The 19,095-nt window shown below is 54.3% G+C and overlaps 1 protein-coding gene across 6 annotated transcripts in view; it reads right to left on the reverse strand.

Annotated features, from left to right (window-relative positions):
• Kcnn2 (potassium calcium-activated channel subfamily N member 2) overlaps window positions 1-19,095 on the reverse strand; it is a 176,757-nt gene that overhangs the window by 27,641 nt on the left and 130,021 nt on the right. For 4 of the 6 annotated variants that reach the window (XM_090325476.1, XM_090325475.1, XM_090325477.1 and 1 more), the window contains one exon: window positions 5,847-6,265. The exons of the other annotated variants lie outside the window; for them this stretch is intronic. In XM_090325476.1, coding sequence (XP_090181602.1) covers window positions 5,847-6,265 — 419 coding nt within the window. The remainder of the gene's footprint in view (window positions 1-5,846; window positions 6,266-19,095) is intronic. 6 annotated transcript variants of the gene reach the window in all.

The raw sequence follows: 19,095 nt of genomic DNA on the forward strand, positions 1-19,095 counted from the left end.
GAACACCCCTGCTCTGCAGCCATCTCTGCACCGCTGGCTTCTCTGTTGTGCTTCCATACTTGCACTTAACCAAGTGGAAAATCTAGACACGTGTTTTATTCCTAAACAGCATTAGATACAACGCTGAAAAATGAGACGTTAGCTGGGCACCGGCACTGCCATTACAGCACGAGGAGGCGGAGAAGGCAGGAAGGATTCATACTGCCCATAAACCACACAAAAGGTGGAAGCAGAGCTGTGGCTCAAAGCGGGAGAGGAACAATGCCCAGGCTCTGAGTTTAAGCCCAGGCCCGGCACAAAAAAACTCCCAGAACAATGCTTGGCACTTACAATGCTGACCACAGGGGGATTTCTAAGGCCTGGGGATTCCTCCTGTCAGGAGCAAGGGAAGCCAGGCTATCAGTCTGAAGGATCTTGGTGCCCCGTTAGTTACAGATGTATGTAATGGTATATATACATATAGTTATATATAATACCACAACATACATCACACATTATATATACAGCTTCTGGGAAACACATGTCAGAGTTCATCCTCACACCATCTAGACTGAGGTCCACAATCCTGTGCTACGCACTACGTCAAGGGCAATCAGAGGTCATTTCCAGCTGGGCCTGTGATCCCAGCAGCTCAGAAGGCTGAGAGCCAAAGGATCAGGGTTCAGAGCCAGACCGGGAAGGAAAATCTGTGAGACTCTCAGCTGCAAAACAACCAGCAGCATGGCCCAAGGGGTAGAGCACCAGTAATCAGATGGAGAGTGTGAGGCCCCAGAGGGCCCAAGTTCTAATCCTAGCGCTGTGAGTGTGACAACTCCTAATGACGACACCGACACCAGCAGTGACCGGATCCATGCCACCCAGGACCGCTACAGAAGCCATGCAGTGTCGTCACAGTCCTATTCCCAGCACATGGAGGTGACCCTGACTGTCCACTGACTGGGAGAAGTGGCTTTGTCGAGAGGGGGCATGCACGCCAAGAAACCCAAGAGCTCACGAGCTTCAGAAAGAAGAGTCGCTTCACCTGCACACAGTGGGCCTAGAATTTGACCCAGGTGTGTAAGCTGGTGTTTGCGTTCGACACACGTGCATGTGCCGGTGTTGAGGTACATGGGCGTGCACGCATGGATACGTGTGTGTCATGTGTTTTCTGGGTGGAGGGTCAGCCGAGGAGTCGGGGCCTCCGTCTTAGGCCTCTGCTTGTCAGCAGCACCCCCCATCCACCCACTCTGGTCCAGGAGTCACCAGGCAGGCCGATGCCCCCCCCCGCCTGGAAGGCTGGGTTTGCAAAGAAGGGTCCGGTATTTTCGTTAGCATGACGATTCTTCAGTGACGTGCCGTGCAGGAGACAGCTACAAACGCCTCAGTGAAGTTGATTGGTTGTGGGCTTCATTTAGTAGAATAATTTGAATAACTTCAGTAATTTGGCTTGTTTTGGTGGTTGATGCGTCTTGTCAAGGCACTAGATCAGAATGGAATCCACTAAATTACAATGGAACTTAAGCACCAAAGGGAATTTAATTAATCAAGTCTATAAATGCGACTAAGAATTCAGTCTGATAAACTTGAATTAACCAACCATTAATAAAAGAAGCAAAACGTCTCTTTTCTAGACTATATTCAGGGCACAAATACGGTATAATAAAACCCAACCTTATATTCTAAAAGAAAGGTAGATTTTGAAATTTACATCCTAGGTGATATAAATTTTTAAAAATGTGAATAAAGGCACCACTCAGGCGCCTTTCGTGATACATTCCTCTTCTCCCCCCCCCCCCCCCTTGCCAGTCCTGGGCTTGAGCTCAGGGCCTGAGCACTGTCCTTGGACTTTCTCAAAGCTAGAGCTCTGCCACTTGAGCCACAGCATCACTTCCGGCTTTTTTCTATGTATGTGGTACCAAGGAATCGAACCCGGGTCTTCATGCATGCTAGGCAAGCACTCTACCACTAAGCCAAACTCCCGGCTCCATATCAATCTTTTTGAATACAGAGTACAGCTCCTCAGTTCACTCAAGGAGTAAAGTAAATGTGGCATCTGCTAAGCAGAAGCAGGGTTCTGGGCCCTGCCCTGGCGCTCAGTAATCAGTGAGAGGGGGGTATGTGGGTCTCACGATCTAAACAATATTCCTAAAACTGCTTTCACTATTTTTTTTTCCAGTCCTGGGCTTGAGCTCAGGGCCTGAGCACTGTCCTTGGACTTTCTCAAGGCTAGAGCTCTACCACTTGAGCCTCAGCACCACTTCTGGCTTTTTTTTATGTATGTGGTACTGAGGAATCGAACCCGGGTCTTCGTGCATGCTAGGCAAGCACTTTAACCACTAGGCCACACTCCCGGCCCCACTGCTTTCACTTTTAATCAATCCATCCATCCATCCATCCATCCATCTTTCCCTCAGGGCCTGGGTGTTGTTTCTGAACCTTTTTCACTCAAAACTAGTATTCCACCGCTCTGAGCTACAGCTCCACCTCTGGCTTTTTTGCTGGTTCACTGGAGGTAAGAGAGTCCCACAGACTTTCCTGTCTGAGTTGGCTTCAAACTGTGATCCTCAGATCTCAACTTCCTGAGTAGCCGGGACTGCAGGCGTGAGCCATCGCGCCCAGATATGGTCCTCTAGCTGTTCAATGAAGATGACAGTCCGATGTGATGAGTTGAAAAGATGGATTTGACACACATAAAAAATACCTTTGCACAGCACATTGGAAAACACGACATTCCTGGATCTTCAAAATGCCTAGGTGATAGGGGCTATTTTACCCCACCGTGAGGGGAAGCCTGCAGGCGGGGTCCAGGCGCCAGGACAGGCTGTTTCTGTTTCTCTTTATATTAAAAGACAGTTCAAAACTGACTTGACAGCATCGGACGCGCGTGGGCATGTGTGTCTCCTCTCCAGGAAGCTGCTCCCCGCTTCTCTGCAGCCCCTCCAGAGTCTCCGGGCCCCTCCCTCCTAGCAGCTGCTACGTCTGGTGCCGCCTGGAACCAGGTCCTCCTGGGCCTGTCTGTTGTAGCCCCGTCCTCTGTGTCTCAGGGATTTCCCTCAGGTCCCAGATGCACGCCTCTGCCGGAATCTTCAGCCCCTCCCAGGCCATGTGCGCAGACAGCACCCAAGGTCGTCCTCCAAGGTCATCCTTCTGGCAAACTCATCAGGGTGACGAGGAGGAAGTATTCCTGCAGTCCCTCGTGGGCAGGCTCATGGGAGGGCTGCACTGCCCTCTGGTCCCCTCCCTGTCCCTGCCGGACCTGGGTGGCCTGGAGGAACAGTGCTCGCCCTTCGTTCTTCAAGGGGTCCCAGGTCCCGAGAAAGATGCCCTTGTGGCCCACGGCGCTGGCGGGGTGGGGGCGCGGGGGCCATTCCTGCAATACGGCCGGGGCCCCGAGGCCCGCGCTGGCCACGCAGGCCAGAGATGGCTTGGAGAAGTGTCATGGCCTTGTGGCGGCCAGGGTCGCCACCCCAGGGCCAGCCACGTCCTGCCACGTCCTGTCACGCAGACCACGAGCACCCGAGGTTCACGCAGGGCCTTGCTCCACCACCTGCACCCCGCCACAGTCCTCCTGCTTCTGTTTTTTTGGGGTCCTTCCCGGAGTGGATCTGCCTGAACTACAAGGACCCTCTCTGGAGGGGCTGGCGCTGGGGGCTCTGGGGTGCCTGTCCACTACCCCCCCGTCCCCGCTCGGCACCCCGGGTCCCAGGGCTGAGAGTGGTGGGGTGCATGCTTCTCCTGAGGCCCTCCGGAGACCGCCGCCTCCTCATCAGAAGCCCGCCTGCGCCTGGCGGCTGAGTGGTCAGAGGGGCGCTGTGGGGGGGGGGCGTCAGCCTGCCTGATGACTCCTGGACCAGAGTGGGTGGATGGGGGGGTGCCGCTGACAAGCAGAGGCCTAAGACGGAGGCCCCGACTCCTCGGCTGACCCTCCACCCAGAAAACACATGACACACACGTGTCCATGCGTGCACGCCCATGTACCTCAACACCGGCACATGCACGTGTGTCGAACGCAAACACCAGCTTACACACCTGGGTCAAATTCTAGGCCCACTGTGTGCAGGTGAAGAGACGAGAGGTGCCTGTGGCACCCAGCTCCACCCGACCTGCGGAGGCTCTCGCGGTCCTCCGGGTATCTGAGGAGGACATTTCTACCAGAGCCAGGACACCAGAGTGACCAGTGGAGAGGAGGGAGGAGAGGAGGGAGAAGAGGAGGGAGGAGGGGAGGGAGGAGGGGAGGGAGGAGGGGAGGGAGGAGGAGGGGAGGGAGGAGGGGAGGGAGGAGGGGAGGGAGGAGAGGAGGGAGGAGGGGAAGGAGGAGAGGAGGGGGGAGAAGAAGAGGACAGGCAAGAAAAGGACCTGTAAGATCTGCCAGTATTAGGTGCAAAATGGAGACTGTGGAGACAGCTAGCGTTTCACACATCTCGATCTTCACGCCACGACCCAGAGATCTGGTGCATTCAAATGGAAGCCGGGTGAAAAATTGAGCGGGGAACTCTACCCCACCATGCTGGGCGGGGAGTGGAGAGGGCCTCTCCACCTCCATGGAGCAGCCACCACTCCACATTTTTTTTTTTTGCCAGTTCTGGTGCTTGAATTTGGGGCTCAGGCACCGTCTCACGCTTCTTTTTGCTCTCCCACTTGGGCCATGGCACCAGAACTGCATTTGGGTGGTTCACTGGAGATGTGTCTCTCAGACTTTGCTGCAGGGGCTGGCCTTGACCTGCGATCCTCGGGTCTCAGCCTCTGGAGTAGCTCAGGTGATCGGGGTGAGCCACCATACCTGGCCGTTTTCACTTTTGATCGCAGGAACGGTCACCCTGGGAGAAGCACCGGGGGGCTGGCTGGCTGCCCAGTCCTGGAGGAAGAGCGGGAGCCTGCACCCACCCTCACCGGCACCCCACCACCCCTGCATTCCCACGCAGCCTCCTTTTCACTGTGGAAGTAGGGGTTGGCGCTGAGTTCTTCAAATGCCATAGCCACACCTGTCCCAGACACGGTGACTGCCAGGAGACAAAGCAGTACCAGAGGAGTCTACGTTCCTTTAAAAGTAACCTTCCACAGGGCACAGGAGGGGGCGGTTCTCACCTGTCACCCCAGCTACTCAGGAGGCTAGAGCTGGCGGCCATGGTGGGAAGCCAGCCCAGGACTCAGTCCCAGTTCCCGGGACTCTTATCTCCAGTGAATCATCAGAAAGCCAGAGATGGTTCAAGTGGTAGAGCTCCAGCCTCTGCACCCAGGCCCTGAGTTCAAGCCCAGAACCAGCACTGAAAACAGTCAATCCTGGAGAGCTCCCATCCACACACACAGAGAAGCAGAACACAAACCCATGACGACGACAACTTCTAAAAACCTTGAATCAGAAGACGTAAGTTCAAGAATGAATGGCCACAAGGAAGTTCACGGCACGACTGGTCCTCACGGGGTTCCAGAAGGCAGCCCCCCTCCCTGTCGTGTGTCTGTCCATCTTCTTCTACAACTCTCTGACCGTTTTCCTACTGCAAACCACCTAAGTGCATTTCAAAGCCAAGGGTTCAGCTTCTACGGTCTCCACATTCAGCCCTCATCAGCCCTGGACTCTCACCTGGCTCCCCTCACGCCCCTGCTCTCCAGGGTTCACCTGGCTCCCCTCACGCCCCTTCCCCTTGCCCCGTCCACCCTCGGGCCCTGCGGTAAGGCCCAGCAGAGCTCCTCGGCGCCCACCCCGCCCTCACCAGAGGCGGCCTCTGCTGGGCCCTCCTCCTCGGGGCTCCGCGCCCCTGGGCTGCCTCGGAGGACCGCGGGCCACCCGGTCCGCTCGGGACGAAGCCATGGGCCCGCCTGGAGCCCGCACACGCGCTCTAGAGGAGGCCCGGGTGGCCGACACTCGCCTCTCGCAGGCGCGCACCGTCCAGGCGGCGATGATCCAGAGCGAGATGCTGAAGACGAGCAGCACGGTGCCCGGGCAGATGGTCATGAGCGTCTTCATGACGAAGCGCGTGTTGAAGTTGATCTTGTTGAGCGCCCCGATGCTGCGCGAGGAGGCGTCCGTGAAGAGCTTGCTGTGCAGCAGCATGACCCGGGCGATCAGGTAGAGCCGCAGGAACATGGGGATGGACAGGATGATGTCCACGTCCGCGGTGGTGGTGGACGGCGTGTAGGAGAAGGCCAGCCGCGCCGTCCACGTGAAGGTGTAGTCCCCGGGGATCGGGTGGACGGCGCACACCAGGATCTCCAGGCAGATGAAGAAGATGCGCTCGTACGTCATGGCTATCCTCCAGTCGTCCGCCCCGTTGTCCACCATGAACAGCTGCAAGGACAGGAGGAGGTCAGAGGCCAGCCCAGAGGGGAGGACGCTGTGAGGGGGAGGGGGAGGGTGCTGTGGGGGGGAGGAGGGGAGGGCGCTGTGAGGGGGAGGGGAGGGGCTGTGAGGGGGAGGGGGAGGGGAGGGGGCTGTGGGGGGAGGAGGAGGGGAGGGGGCTGTGGGGGGAGGAGGAGGGGAGGGGGCTGTGTGGGGAGGAGGAGGGGAGGGGGCTGTAGGGGGAGGAGGAGGGGAGGGGGCTGTGTGGGGAGGAGGAGGGGAGGGGGCTGTGTGGGGAGGAGGAGGGAGGGGGCTGTGTGGGGAGGAGGAGGGGAGGGGGCTGTGAGGGAGAGGAGGAGGGGAGGGGGCTGTGTGGGGAGGAGGAGGGGAGGGGGCTGTGTGGGGAGGAGGAGGGGAGGGGGCTGTAGGGTGAGGAGGAGGGGAGGGGGCTGTGGGGGGAGGAGGAGGGGAGGGGGCTGTGTGGGGAGGAGGAGGGGAGGGGGCTGTAGGGGGAGGAGGAGGGGGCTCTTGTCTGTAAACTTGAAAAGGAACCAGCTTGCCCCAGTGGGGGGGGGGGCCTCAGGTCTGCCCCACAGCTCTGGCCTTGGGACCCTGGGCCCTGAGGACTCTGCATCTGACCCCCCACAGCCAGGGCACAGCACAGCCTGTAGGGGCAGCGTCACCCCAGCCAGGCGCAGCAGCTCACGCCTGCCATCCTGGCTGCTCAGGGGTTGAGATCTGAGGACTCAGGTTCAAAGCCAGTGTGGGCACTAAAGACCAGGAGACTCATCTCCAATTAATCACCAGAAAACAGAAAGTGGCTCAGTGGCTCCACGGGTAGGACACTAGCCTTCAGTTGAAGAGCTCAGGGACAGCGCCCAGGCCCAGAGTTCAAGCCCCATGACCAACAAAATAAACAAATATAAACCCCAATAAGATGTAGCAGAAACAGTGTCTTCCTGTGTCCTCGCTGCTGCCCCGTTTTTGATCTTTACTCTCTGTGTGTGTCTGTGTGTGTGTGTCTGTGTGTGTGTGTCTGTGTGTGTGTGTCTGTCTGTGTGTGTCTGTGTGTGTCTGTCTGTGTGTGTCTGTCTGTGTGTGTCTGTGTGTGTGCGCGCGTACATCTGTGCCGGCCTACGTCTTGAACTTGGGGCTGGGGTGCTGTCGCTGAGGTCTTTTGACTCAAGGATGTTTACTGCCCTTGCTTTGAAGCTACAGTTCTCTTCTGGCTTTTCGGATTACGAGTCTCATGGACTTTCCGGCCCTGGCTGGCTTCAAACCAGTATCCTCCGCGCTCAGCTTCGGAGTTAAGCAGGGACTGCAGGCCTGAGCCACTGGATCCGGCGTCTATCTTTACTCTTCTAGTTACCCACTCCCTCGCCTTCGGTTATTAATTTGCTTTCAATCTGTCTTCCTTTAATAACGATTCCCTGTTCCTGTGGCTGTCATTTCTCCCACAGTTTAATAATAATAATAATAATAAAGCAAATGTGAGAAACAGACAGACAGATAGGTATAGTTGACAGACAGACAGGGCGAGCAAAGACCGCCTTTCTCTTTCATCTGCCCCCGCAGGCCCACCAGGGTCTGGCAGAGCCTAAGCCACGGGGAATGTCCGGTGGCTTATGTGGAGCTCCTGGCATTCGGGGCGGAAGCCCCGGTGCCAAGCGTGCTGGCATGCTGCACACCGCACTCAGAAGCCCTGTCTGCGGCAATGCCAAGGGCACACCCACGCTGAGAAAGACGTCAGCGCCCGCCCAGGCCACAGGAAAAGAAGTGACGGGCGCTGGGTGCCCGGGGCTCAGGCCTGTCCCCTCTCTGCTCAGGGGCTGAGCTCCAAGGACCTTGGCTCACAGCCTGGACGCAGGCCCTGGCTCTCCCACGGACTCACCCGTCCCAGACTCTCCGCTGCCCCCTCCCCTGCCTGGGTTGCCACCGAGTACCTGGCTGCACCCCAAAGCGGCAGCTGTTTTCCTGGGAGTGAGCGGGGCCAGCCAGGCGAACCCCCAAACCCCATCCCCAGTGGCGGCAGGGGCTTGCACAGGAATCCGGGTCCACTTCCGAGCCCCCTCTCCTGACACCCTCCCACGGCCACATTCCACCCCTCAGCAGTCACCCACTGACAGCCAGTGCTTTCCCCTCTGGCGTCTAAAGCATCCATCAAGGACTGCTTCCCCAGCAGGACCTGGTCCCCAGCCGCCATCTGCTAAAACAGCAACAACACAGAAACAAGGAGAGCAGGGCCGTGTGGGTCTCTCCTCTTCCTCGTCACCTCTAAATGCTCCCCCTGCCTTCTTTCAGCGCTGCTTCTATATGAGCCAAAGACTTGAAGCAACCTGGATGACCTAGTAGGGGAATGGGCTAAACAAAGCGTTCACGTCCCCAAGAATGGGACAGTACCACAACGAAAAAAATACAAAGAGAAGAATCCAGAAAGCACATAGGTTTTTTTTTTTTTTTTTTAAAAAGCAATTCCTGGGCTACCATGGGTGAAAGCTTTATGAAAAGGAGAAATATAGTTGTGTTTTATGAGCGTAGACGTCTCTGAATGATGGATTCTGAAATGAATGATTCTGGAGTCTCTTTGGAAAGAAGCAGAAAGACTTTAAGGTAAATCATCTTTAATATGTTTATTTGGGGATCATGAGAATCAAGTGAATGACGGAGAAAGGAGAGAGAGAGAATGGATGAATGAGATCACCTGATATCCACACGCTTTCAAACCGTCTATGCACACAAACACAGACTTTCACATCTAGCAACAAAGTCCAATACACGGATCCGATTTACGGCTAAACTGAGGTAAACCCCTGAACCATTACATTACATAACCATTTTCAACAGCATGAGCGAAAATAAATAAGATTTCCTGGTTAACCTTTACACTGATGTTCAATAAAAGCCACTTCCCCACGTCTTTTAAAAAACATTCATTTAATGAATGCTTTTCCAGAATATCCTGTGGGTACAAAGACCAGAAAGGCTCTCCATGTATGAGGATAAACAGCAACAGAAAAAGTCATTTATATTTATATTTACATTCCTATTAAACTGTATGCCTGTGGACGGCCTTGCAGAAGGCTGTGGAGTAAGAAGAAAGAAAGAATCACAGGACTTAGTCCAACGAGGCAATTCTGAACAAAAATTACCCGGTATTAATCTCAATACCCATCCAGAAACTAACCCCAAATAGGTACCTAAAATACCCAGGGGTATTCAGAAGAAGAAGAAGAAGAAGAAAGAAGAGAAGAAATGGCCATTTTCCTTAAAAATTAAGTTGTGGACAAAATAAGAGTCAACGCCTGACTATATCAAAAGGGAAATAATGAGTTTTTTCCTTTACAAAAACACACACCCAAGACTCAACCATAAGGAAGTTGGACCACAATCACCGGAAGGACAAACAAGGAGACTTGCAATGGCTTTGCTGAGATTTCCCCCAAGGATCCCAGGTTCAAAACCACAGAAAGGCACAGGGACTGCCCAGGCTGCTGAGATCTTGCCAGGGCTAAGTGAGACGGGGAAGGGAGGAGGGCGGCCACCTGCCAGACCAAGCGCCCAGGGGCCTTTTCTCTGTTTATCACTGGCTTCCTGTGGCCCTGAATTTGTTTCCTGCAGCTGAAGATCTGGACACGGGTGCAGTCGAGGGTTTACTGCTGAGGTGCTGGCTTCTCTTTGAGAGAAGCGTTAGGGGTGGGGGGTGATTCTTGAGTGTGAGAAATCAAGGCTCGAGTGCTAGATGAGCCACACTTGTTACACAACCTCGGGACGTTATGTGAACTCTGCTGTCTGGAGCTGTGGAGCCATGAACGGAACCCGTCTCCTCTGCTGCCGGCAGCACCAGCTGCCAGCCTCCACTCTTCCCAGCCTCTGCCTCCCCACCCCCACGTACTCGACTCCCTTGCAGCTCTCGCTGGAGGGTTTCCTGGATGGCCCGCTCTGAGGGTCACAGATGATGCACAGCTCTCAATAAACGAATGCCCACAACGCGCCTGTCACTGCTGGGAAAAATGCCCCACGAACTGAGTGAGTGCTGCCAAGCCCGCCACTAGGACTCCATCAACTCGGGGCCTATGTGGTCGGCCTGAGCCAGTGTGAGCGGGGTTTTCTGCCAGCTGAGTAGTTGAACTTATCATACACTAACGTCTTACGTAAGGAACTATAAAGGATGAAGAACGTATTTGGCACTTCGTGAGGGAGCAGACAGTAACTCAACGTGAATGAAACCTGCAGTGTAACAGCCGTTGAGCGGTGGAGTTATTTCTGGGGAGGTATTTTTTTGTGCGTGTCTTTCGAACGTTGACTGGCTGTCTGGAATGTCCGCTCCTGTGACTCAAGGGAAAGGCACGTGTGTTTTGGAGCCGGGAGGCTTAGCTTGACTACTTAGCAGCTGAGTGGTGTGGGTAACAGACTTACTCTCTCTCAACTTCACCAGGCCTCTCTACAAAAATCATAAACAGTATCAGCCTTACATAGTTATCATGAGGCAAATGCCCAGGCTCGACCCCAGAAGAAGGGATTCCATGCAGAGGGATGTTGAAGTGGCGGCCTGTGGGGGAGAAATGGGAGGCTGGGCCATGGAAGAGGATGAAGAGAAGTGGATGACCGCGAGATGCCAGCACTGGGAGTGAAAGCTGAAACACACCTGTTTTCGGAAGAGAACCTGCCATGAGGGGCGAACGCAATGCGCTCTGTGCTTTCCCTCCTCTGAAGATCTTTTTGTATGTCAACCAAAATCACAGCATGACCCGTCTGCATCCAGCAACGGTTAAGGTTAGGGCAAACTCGTGCTCCGTTGCAATTGGGGCCTAATTAAAATCCTAACTCCTTGCTTGGCTTCTCACAACCGGGCCGCCAGTGCCGTGTCCTGCTGTGGCATCAGGGCTACCAGGGGCCAGGATTGGCCTCGCTTCAGAGGCGACGCAACTGAGGCCCAGAGTTCAGGGCCTGGTCCGTGCGGCACGACTGCACTGCAAAGCGCAGGGCTGGGAAATGAAGCCAAGCGAGCCTGCCTTCAACAGCCTACCCTGGTACGGGGTGAGGACTTTCACTAAACTGTGTCCTCAACAGATAGCGGGGTGCGCCCGCGCTACGCCGACTGGAAAGCCACAGCTGTACGGCGGGAAGCCGCGGCACTCACAACTCCACTCCGCTCCACAGTCTCGGAGCGTGCACGGCCAGGCTCCACTCTGGTTTGCTGCAGCTGACGGGCCCTGAGCTCAGCAGAGGGGGGTCTGCCTCCTGCAGGACCAAAGAGGGCTGAGTAACGTCGCTGCCAACAAAGCCCAGCTTCACTCATCGCGGCTTGCTTCGGTACTGTCATGCCCTTTTCCAATAAATATGATCTTAACTAATCAAACATGGAGTAAGAGAAGAGTAAGGAAATCTAGGCCACTGGCGGCACTGACCAGAACAGGTCGCACTCAAAACAGAAGAGAAATCCTTCCACAAAATCCTTCCACGATTGCTTTCTTGCTAACTTTTCACTGGCATGCTTGTTTTGATGGTGAGCATTTTCAAACCATTTTTCAGAAGTGGGGAGGGATTACAAAATTACAGGAAACCTATTATGTCTCAAAGCCATAGTTAAACTAGAACGAACTCAGTTGATTCCAAAAAAGCAATCTAAAGTGATTTAAAAAAAAAAATCTATCCAGTGTTATTTGAAGCATTATATGACTACGGCTAACGTGTACCATTAGTTATTTGAAGGACTTAAAAAACTAGATAATAGCCAGTTCACATTTATGATCGCAGTTGCCCTTGCAGGATCTAATTGAAACACAAGCGACTGAAAGTGTTTCACTGCAGCCACCGTGTGGGTTTGGTGAAGACCCAGGAATCAAAGGTCAGGACCTCCAGTGTTTACTGCAGCTGAGGGGCAGCGAGGGGCTGCACAAAGGTGGCCGAGAAGCCAAACGTTTACAAAGCAATCAACGCTCCACCTCCCATTTACGCCATGATCTCTACAATGTCACATCTAATGCCCGAGGCACGCAGCCACCTTGTGCTTCCAGGGCGGAAACACATATTGAAATAAATTTGCCACATGACACTGGATGCGCAGTGGACACAGAAATAGACCACATGCCAGCGTGGGCTTTCTCCAAGTGACATCTGAACCTCTGTGGTGTACCGGCCAGTCCCCACGAGGAGCTCTGGGAGCTGTTTTTCCAGTGTGCTCAGCTCACCACGTGGAGACTGCTGTACTCGGCTCCATCCCGCACGGTCACGGACTCGCCCTGCGAGACACGTGACGACGGTTGCGTGACATTACAATCAAGGGCTATCAGGTGCGAGGATTGGAAGAGATGAAACTGAGGCCCGGAGTTCAAAGGCCTAGTCTGGACGGCACGACTGGCAGTGGAACAGCAAACAGACGGCAGGCACACAATCAGATGGCTAGGGGATGGGTTAGAGAGGACGGAGACGTGCTGGCCGAACACACAAGATGCATGGTCTTGCTTACTTTGGTTTTCAGGGCAGGAGAAAAATATATATCCAGTCAAGAAGCAGGCAGCTGATGGAGCCAGTAAATTAATGACAGGGGAAAGTAGCACCCACGCGCACACAGACTGAGGCCTCCCAAATCCCCAGTCTTCCCCCACTTTATGAAGGGCCACAGGGAGCCTGCACACCCAGTCAGCCAAGAGCATGGTGGAGCGTTGGCCCAGCTGTGGTCCTAAATGACAGCAGGGACCACAGCCGAGACCTCGAGGCCCCGTCAATGCTCTGCAATGGTGGTCTCAATTTTAGAGGATATAGGTGTAGATCTACATCTAAATTCTAGAGATATTTCTATCGACATCATTAAATTAAAAACGAATGTGGAGCAACGGTCTGCTTGGGCCATGTGGAGGTCAGCTGCGGCGGCAGGGGAGATGGTGAGCAGACGGGAGGTAGGGCTGGATGGACATATAGACATTCGTGCTGGGGGATGGCTGGCCTGGAAAGGTCCACAAAGCACTAAGCAGAAGCCAAACACAGACAAACACAGGAATAGCTCCACAGTCCCTACCTTGTCCAAATGAGAGACAGAAATTCTGAGTCTCTTAAACATGGTTAAACATACACATTTGCTAAAAATAAGCAAATTAAGAAAAAAAAAAAGTGGAGCGGGGATGGAATGAGAGTGGAAGAAATCACCCAAAATAAGGAAGGGGGGGAGGACAGAGAGCAGGAGAAAAAAAGATTATGCAGTCAAAATAACGTCAGAAATAGGTACAAAATTAAAAGCTGTCATAAAAATATAAATGAATAAGCTACCCATCCAAAATATAATTTCCAACAAGAAAAAAAAAAAAAGCCCCGGAGGAGGCACCGTTGTGCGCGTATGTGGAATTCCGGGGGCCTGAATTTGCATTCTTTACAGGTAGGGTTTCACGACCAGGCCTGGCCGGGCTACAGGGACCCCAGATGGCGGCTGCCTCCTTCAGCAAGAGGACAAGACTTACAAGAACATGAGAAAATGAGGTGACATCCACTTTCCTTGGAGCAAAGTGCTTTTTTCCTGATCTGATCAACAACCTAGGAGGAAAGCAAGTGAGACACTGGTAGTCCAGGAGCCCGCAGCGGGCCAGGCTGGCAGCACAGCCTCTCTGGAGAGCAGGGGATGGGCCTGGCCTTCTTCAAGGCCATGCTGGAGAGCAGGCTGGGAGGCAGGAGGACGGGACTCCTCAGCCTCCAGTGACCCTGATATGCATCCCAGAAGCCGGTGGCGCCGAGGGCCAAGATCTTGAGGACAAACCACAAGGAGGGTTGTTTGTGTGAGCTGTTTCTTATTTACTTTGCTAAGTTAGGCCTTTGAGACTAGTTCCAGTGGGGTGCTATGACACAGGGAAGCTCAGGCGATGACTTCAGGGGAAGTTGGGGCCAGGAGCCTCGCCTGTGCCACATGCTCGCCGAGCATGTGCGAAGCCCTGGGTTCGATTCCTTGATACCACAGACACAGAAAAGGCCAGAAGTGGCACAGTGGCTCAAGTGGCAGAGCACTAGCCTTGAGCAAGGACAATGCCCAGGCCCTGAGTTCAAGCCCCAGGACTGCCCCCCTCACCCCCCTAAAAATACACCCGTTTGAAGGTCAGTATTTCTAGTTCTTGCAGTGAGGTGGAATTGTTCACTGCTGTATTAACAGTCACTCCCCTGGTTTTAAACAACACGACAAAAGAGACGTAAGGTGACAGGAGCCTCCCGAGAGCCCAGTCTGATTAGGCGGGGGATTCGTGAGGAAGGGGAGGCCTTTAGGAACTGCCGCTGCCTTTTCATCAATACTCCCTGCCTGTACTGTTTGGTTTAAAATCAGAACTGTTATTTGGGGTTCCGTCTACATGGCACATTAGGCTAAGGAGTATTTCCTAAGTGCTATTACAGGTAGGGGTAGGAAGTAAGGATGGTAGAAAGTAAAACTCTAAGAAGAGTCCCACGCCTCGTCAGTAAACAGAACCCAAAACATGTCCAAAGGCCAAAGACTGGGCAGGCAGGCTGAATGTACTGACAGCTCACTCAACCTCTCCCTGAATTTGGGGCGCAGTGCGGCTCCCCTCCCAGTGTCTTCTGTGGAGATTTCTGTCTGTCTTTGTGTCAGTGATTTATACCAGAGACACACAGACCAGCAAGGAGAGAAGAGAGAGGTCTTTCAGAAGGCAAGAAAGTTTAAGTTCCATATTTTCTTTTGAATAGGTTCAACTGGAAACCAAGGCTACTGTCAAAATAACCAACCAACCCCGTCGGTTTTAAGGATACACGCTTTTTAAGTTGGAAAATGATAGATAAAAATCAAACAGGTAATGAAAGAAAGAGAAGCAGATTAGTATATAGTCTGCATTTGGCAGTTTGGAGAAGTCAAAGACTGAATCTATCATCATAAATAGGATTTCAATCAAATGACCTCGAACAATCATTTGTATGGAAGCTTGGCTTGGACCAGAGACCCAGAAACAATGACATGGCGGTGGAGCTTACTGCAGCACTCACCCCCTCAGCATGAGGTTCAACCAGAGTCCCTTCAGCCCCGGGAGTCCCGGCTTCCCTGGGCTGTCCCCAGAGGGCACAGGGTTCCAGACACTGCCCTCAGCATCAACGGGCCAAAGACATGTCCCCTGTGTATGACATCAGCACCAGTGATGGCGTGGTACCCAGAATCACTATTAACTCAGAATGCGAAGAAGAAAGGGCAATGGCTGCGCCAGGCTGTATGGTCAGGAAAGGCCCGGGCAGACAAGGAAAGCTGGGGCCAAATCCAAAGCAGAAGCACCATGTGAGAGGCCTGGAGGCAAGCTCTAGCACCATGGATGGAAGGAAGGAAGGAAGGAAGGAAGGAAGGAAGGAAGGAAGGAAGGAAGGAAGGAAGGACGGACTGGAGATGGATGGACTGGAGATGGATGGACAGATACAGATGATGGATAGATAGATGAATGATAGTATACATACGTACATGATGGAAGACGGTGGCTACTGGCAGGTATAGAGGATAGACACGATGGATGGACACAGGTGCATCGTCGATGACAGAGATGCTGAGAGATGTGTGACTGGTTGATGGCAAATACTCAAGGCGGACGTGATTAACGAGCCACGTGCTTTCCAGCAGGGCCCAGAACCCCTGGTCAACACCAGCACGGCACTGCAGGGAGTGATGTGGAGAGAGGTGGGTGGGGAAGACTCCGCAGAGCCGCCTCACGCCGTGGCAGGCGAGGCTCTCTCCCGCCTGGCTGCCCTGCAGGAGTGTGTCCCACGCCCACGGGCGGGTGTGAGGCAGGGAACAGGGCGCATGGAGCTGCCCTCCCTATCCACGTTTGTGGATAATTGAGTGTTGGCCCCTGTCCCGTCTCGTGGCTCTTTCTGAACGATCCCGGGAGACGATGAAAAGGACTAAATAAGACATACTGTATGGGAACGATTAATTATGAATAAAGACTTTCTACCACAGCTTCCCAGAACCCGCGGTGGTGACCTGACAGCGGGGAGCCTCGCGGCCGAGCCAGCACGCCACACTTTCAAGCCACGAGGGAGGAAATGGGTGTGGCTTTTCTCAACCATTCCAGAAGAACCACAGTGGCTGGAACAGGGTCTACCACGCAAAAACAGAGCCTCTGGGGCCACAGGCAGAGGCACCCGCTCTGGCTACTTCCAGCCGAGTGAGAACTGGAGTTGAGAGCAAGCAGGGGTCAGGGTACCTGCGCTGAACAGGTGATTTCTCATAGAAGTCCTTGGTGTGTGCCCTGGGGCTTACACGAGGGCCCGGGCGCTGTCCCTCACAGCTAGCACCCCAACACTGGAGCCACTTCTGGCCTTTTGGGGTGGTTATTTGGAGTTGAGCATCTCTGGAAGCTGGGCACTGGTTACTCGGGAGGCTGAGACCTGAGGACTGCGGTTCAAAGCCAGCCCGGGCAGGAGAGGTCCGTGAAGACTGTTCTCCAGTGAACTGGAAGTGGCACTGTGGCTCAAAGGTGGTAACGGGCTAGGCCTTGCGTGAAAGAGCCCAGGGACAGCGCCCAGGCTTGGAGTTCAAACCCCACAACCAACCAAAAAAGTCTCAGGGACTTTCTTACGCTAGCTGGCTTCAAACCTGGATTCTCAGCTCTCAGCCTGAGTGGCCAGGCCTTCAAGCCTGCGCCACTGTGCATGCTCTAAGTCTTCTTGATGAGTCAGCTCTAGTGCTACGTATTCGTTATACCCTTCCCCAAAAAGCTAGAGGCCTGACTTCCACCCAGCACTGTTCTCTGTGCATTCATAAATGCTACTCCTGGGTGACTTTCTGCCCCTGCCAGGCACTGAGTGGCTCACTAAGGCTCCAGGATCTTCCCCGGGGACTGCGGCTTTCTGCATAAAGGAACATCCCTTCCTTCCCATTATCTTTAATAGCTGCAAGACTCACCAAACTCCACCTCCCGGGGGAAGTCACCATGAGATGCAGTCTGCCCCCCAGAGACTCTGAAGGTGCTAGAAGAGGACACACGAGCACGACGCGCGCAAACGCTCCCAGAATCCACGAAACCCACTTTCCAACAGGCTTTTCCCAACACCCCAACTCCCAACCTCCCAGGCAAGGAGGAGGGACGGATCCCGGCTCCAGCATTTTCCTGTCTGGCCACTCCTCCACCAGTCCCCAGGGTCGGAGGCAGATGGGGAATCTTGGCGTGAGGACAGCTCTCAAAACACAGCCTGCATTTCCCTAGAACCTTCCTGGGAGGGCACCAGGCGGGGTGTGGAAACACACACACACACACACACACACACAGAGCGAGGTCCCAGAAGAGCAGGTGTGGGGAGGGGCAGCCCGGCGCCTCTGCCTCCCAGGAAGCCCCGGGCAAATCCCATGTGAAATCCACGCAACGGCTTTGTTTTTTGTTTGGGGTGAACTCTGGGCCTGGGCGCTGTCCCTGAGCTTTTTCACTCAAAGCTGGCACTCTACCACCTGAGCCACAGCTCTGCTTCCAGCTTTTTGGTGGTTCACTGGGGCTAAGAGTCTCCCACACTTTCCTGCCTCGGCTGGCTTTGGAACCAGGACCCCCAGACCTCAGCCTCCTGGGTAGCCCTTGGCGCGAAGCTTCTTGAAATGTGTTTTATAAACCTGCCTTTTTTTTTTTTGGTGGGTCATGGGGCTTGAACTTGGCCAGGGCACTGTCCCTAAGCTCCTCAGCTCAAGGCCACCACCCTACCCTTGAGCTAAGCCCCACTTCCTGTTTTCTAGAGGTTAACTGGAGATAAGAGTCTCAGGTCCTTTTGTGCCCAGGCTGGCTTTGAACCTGGATCCTCAGATCTCAGCCTCCTGAGTAGCTAGGATGACAGGCGTGAGCCACCGCGCCTGGCTGTAACCTACTCTTTACCTTGTTAGTAATGAGAACTAGATTGTCAACACTTCATTATGCTCAAGAAAAGTGGTATAAAAAAAATTAGCTTCTGGCCGGGAGTGTGGCCTAGTGGTAGAGTGCCTGCCTGGCATGCACAAAGACCCGGGTTCAGTTCAATTCCTCAGTACCACACACAGAAAAGGCCAGAATGGGTGCTGTGGCTCAGGTGGTAGAGCTCTAGCCTTGAGAAAACCTAAAACTCAGTGCTCAGGCCCTGAGTTCAAGCCCCCTGGGAAGGTCCCGGTCCTGGATGAGGCCCGAGGGAGGGAGGGAGTGGAGGGCGTTCGTGTGCACAGAGCCCACATCCCACGCTCCCCCAGCGGTCCTCCCACAGGCTCGGGACCCTCCTCCCTCACACGTGGCCTCTTCACTGGGCCGGCCCACACCAACGGGCACCAGCCGGCACCAGCTGCGCCTGCCCACCGCCTGCCCGCTGCGGCCTCACAGGTTGTCCTGACTGACCCGGGCTCTGGGGACGGGACCCTGAACACACTGGATGAAGTTGCACTGAGACGCCCATGATGGATCAATTATTCCTAAGTAGGGATGACCAGAGCAAGCCCTGCGCGCAGTGCGAGACCAAGCGTGATCATAAACATGACAGCCAGCACGCCGGCCTGGACTTTCAGTCCCCAAAGTGACAACCCCCCCAGGAGCACAGCCGAGAGGCCAAAATTCAACAACAACACTTGACAGCGAGGACAAAAGAGCGTGCAGAGCGGACGGCTGAGGGGGGAGGGAATCTGTGCGGAAGCCGAGGCCTTTCCTAAATGACGATGACAAAAAGATTCCGCTAGGCTCTGTGAGGACCAAATCCAAGAAATGGGGAGACGGCCCCACACACGGATGCCATGCTGTCAGGGAGACTTTTCCTTTCTGTTGGTCATGGGGCTCGGACACTGTCCTTGAGGAGCACTCAAGGCTGGCGCTCTACCCTGTGAGCCATAGCTCTACTCCCAGTTTTCTGGTAGTTCACTGGAGATAAGA

This window comes from Megascapheus bottae, chromosome 38, assembly GCF_031878675.1.
Source record: "Megascapheus bottae isolate mThoBot1 chromosome 38, mThoBot2.hap1, whole genome shotgun sequence".
NCBI classification, from domain to species: Eukaryota; Metazoa; Chordata; class Mammalia; order Rodentia; family Geomyidae; genus Megascapheus; species Megascapheus bottae.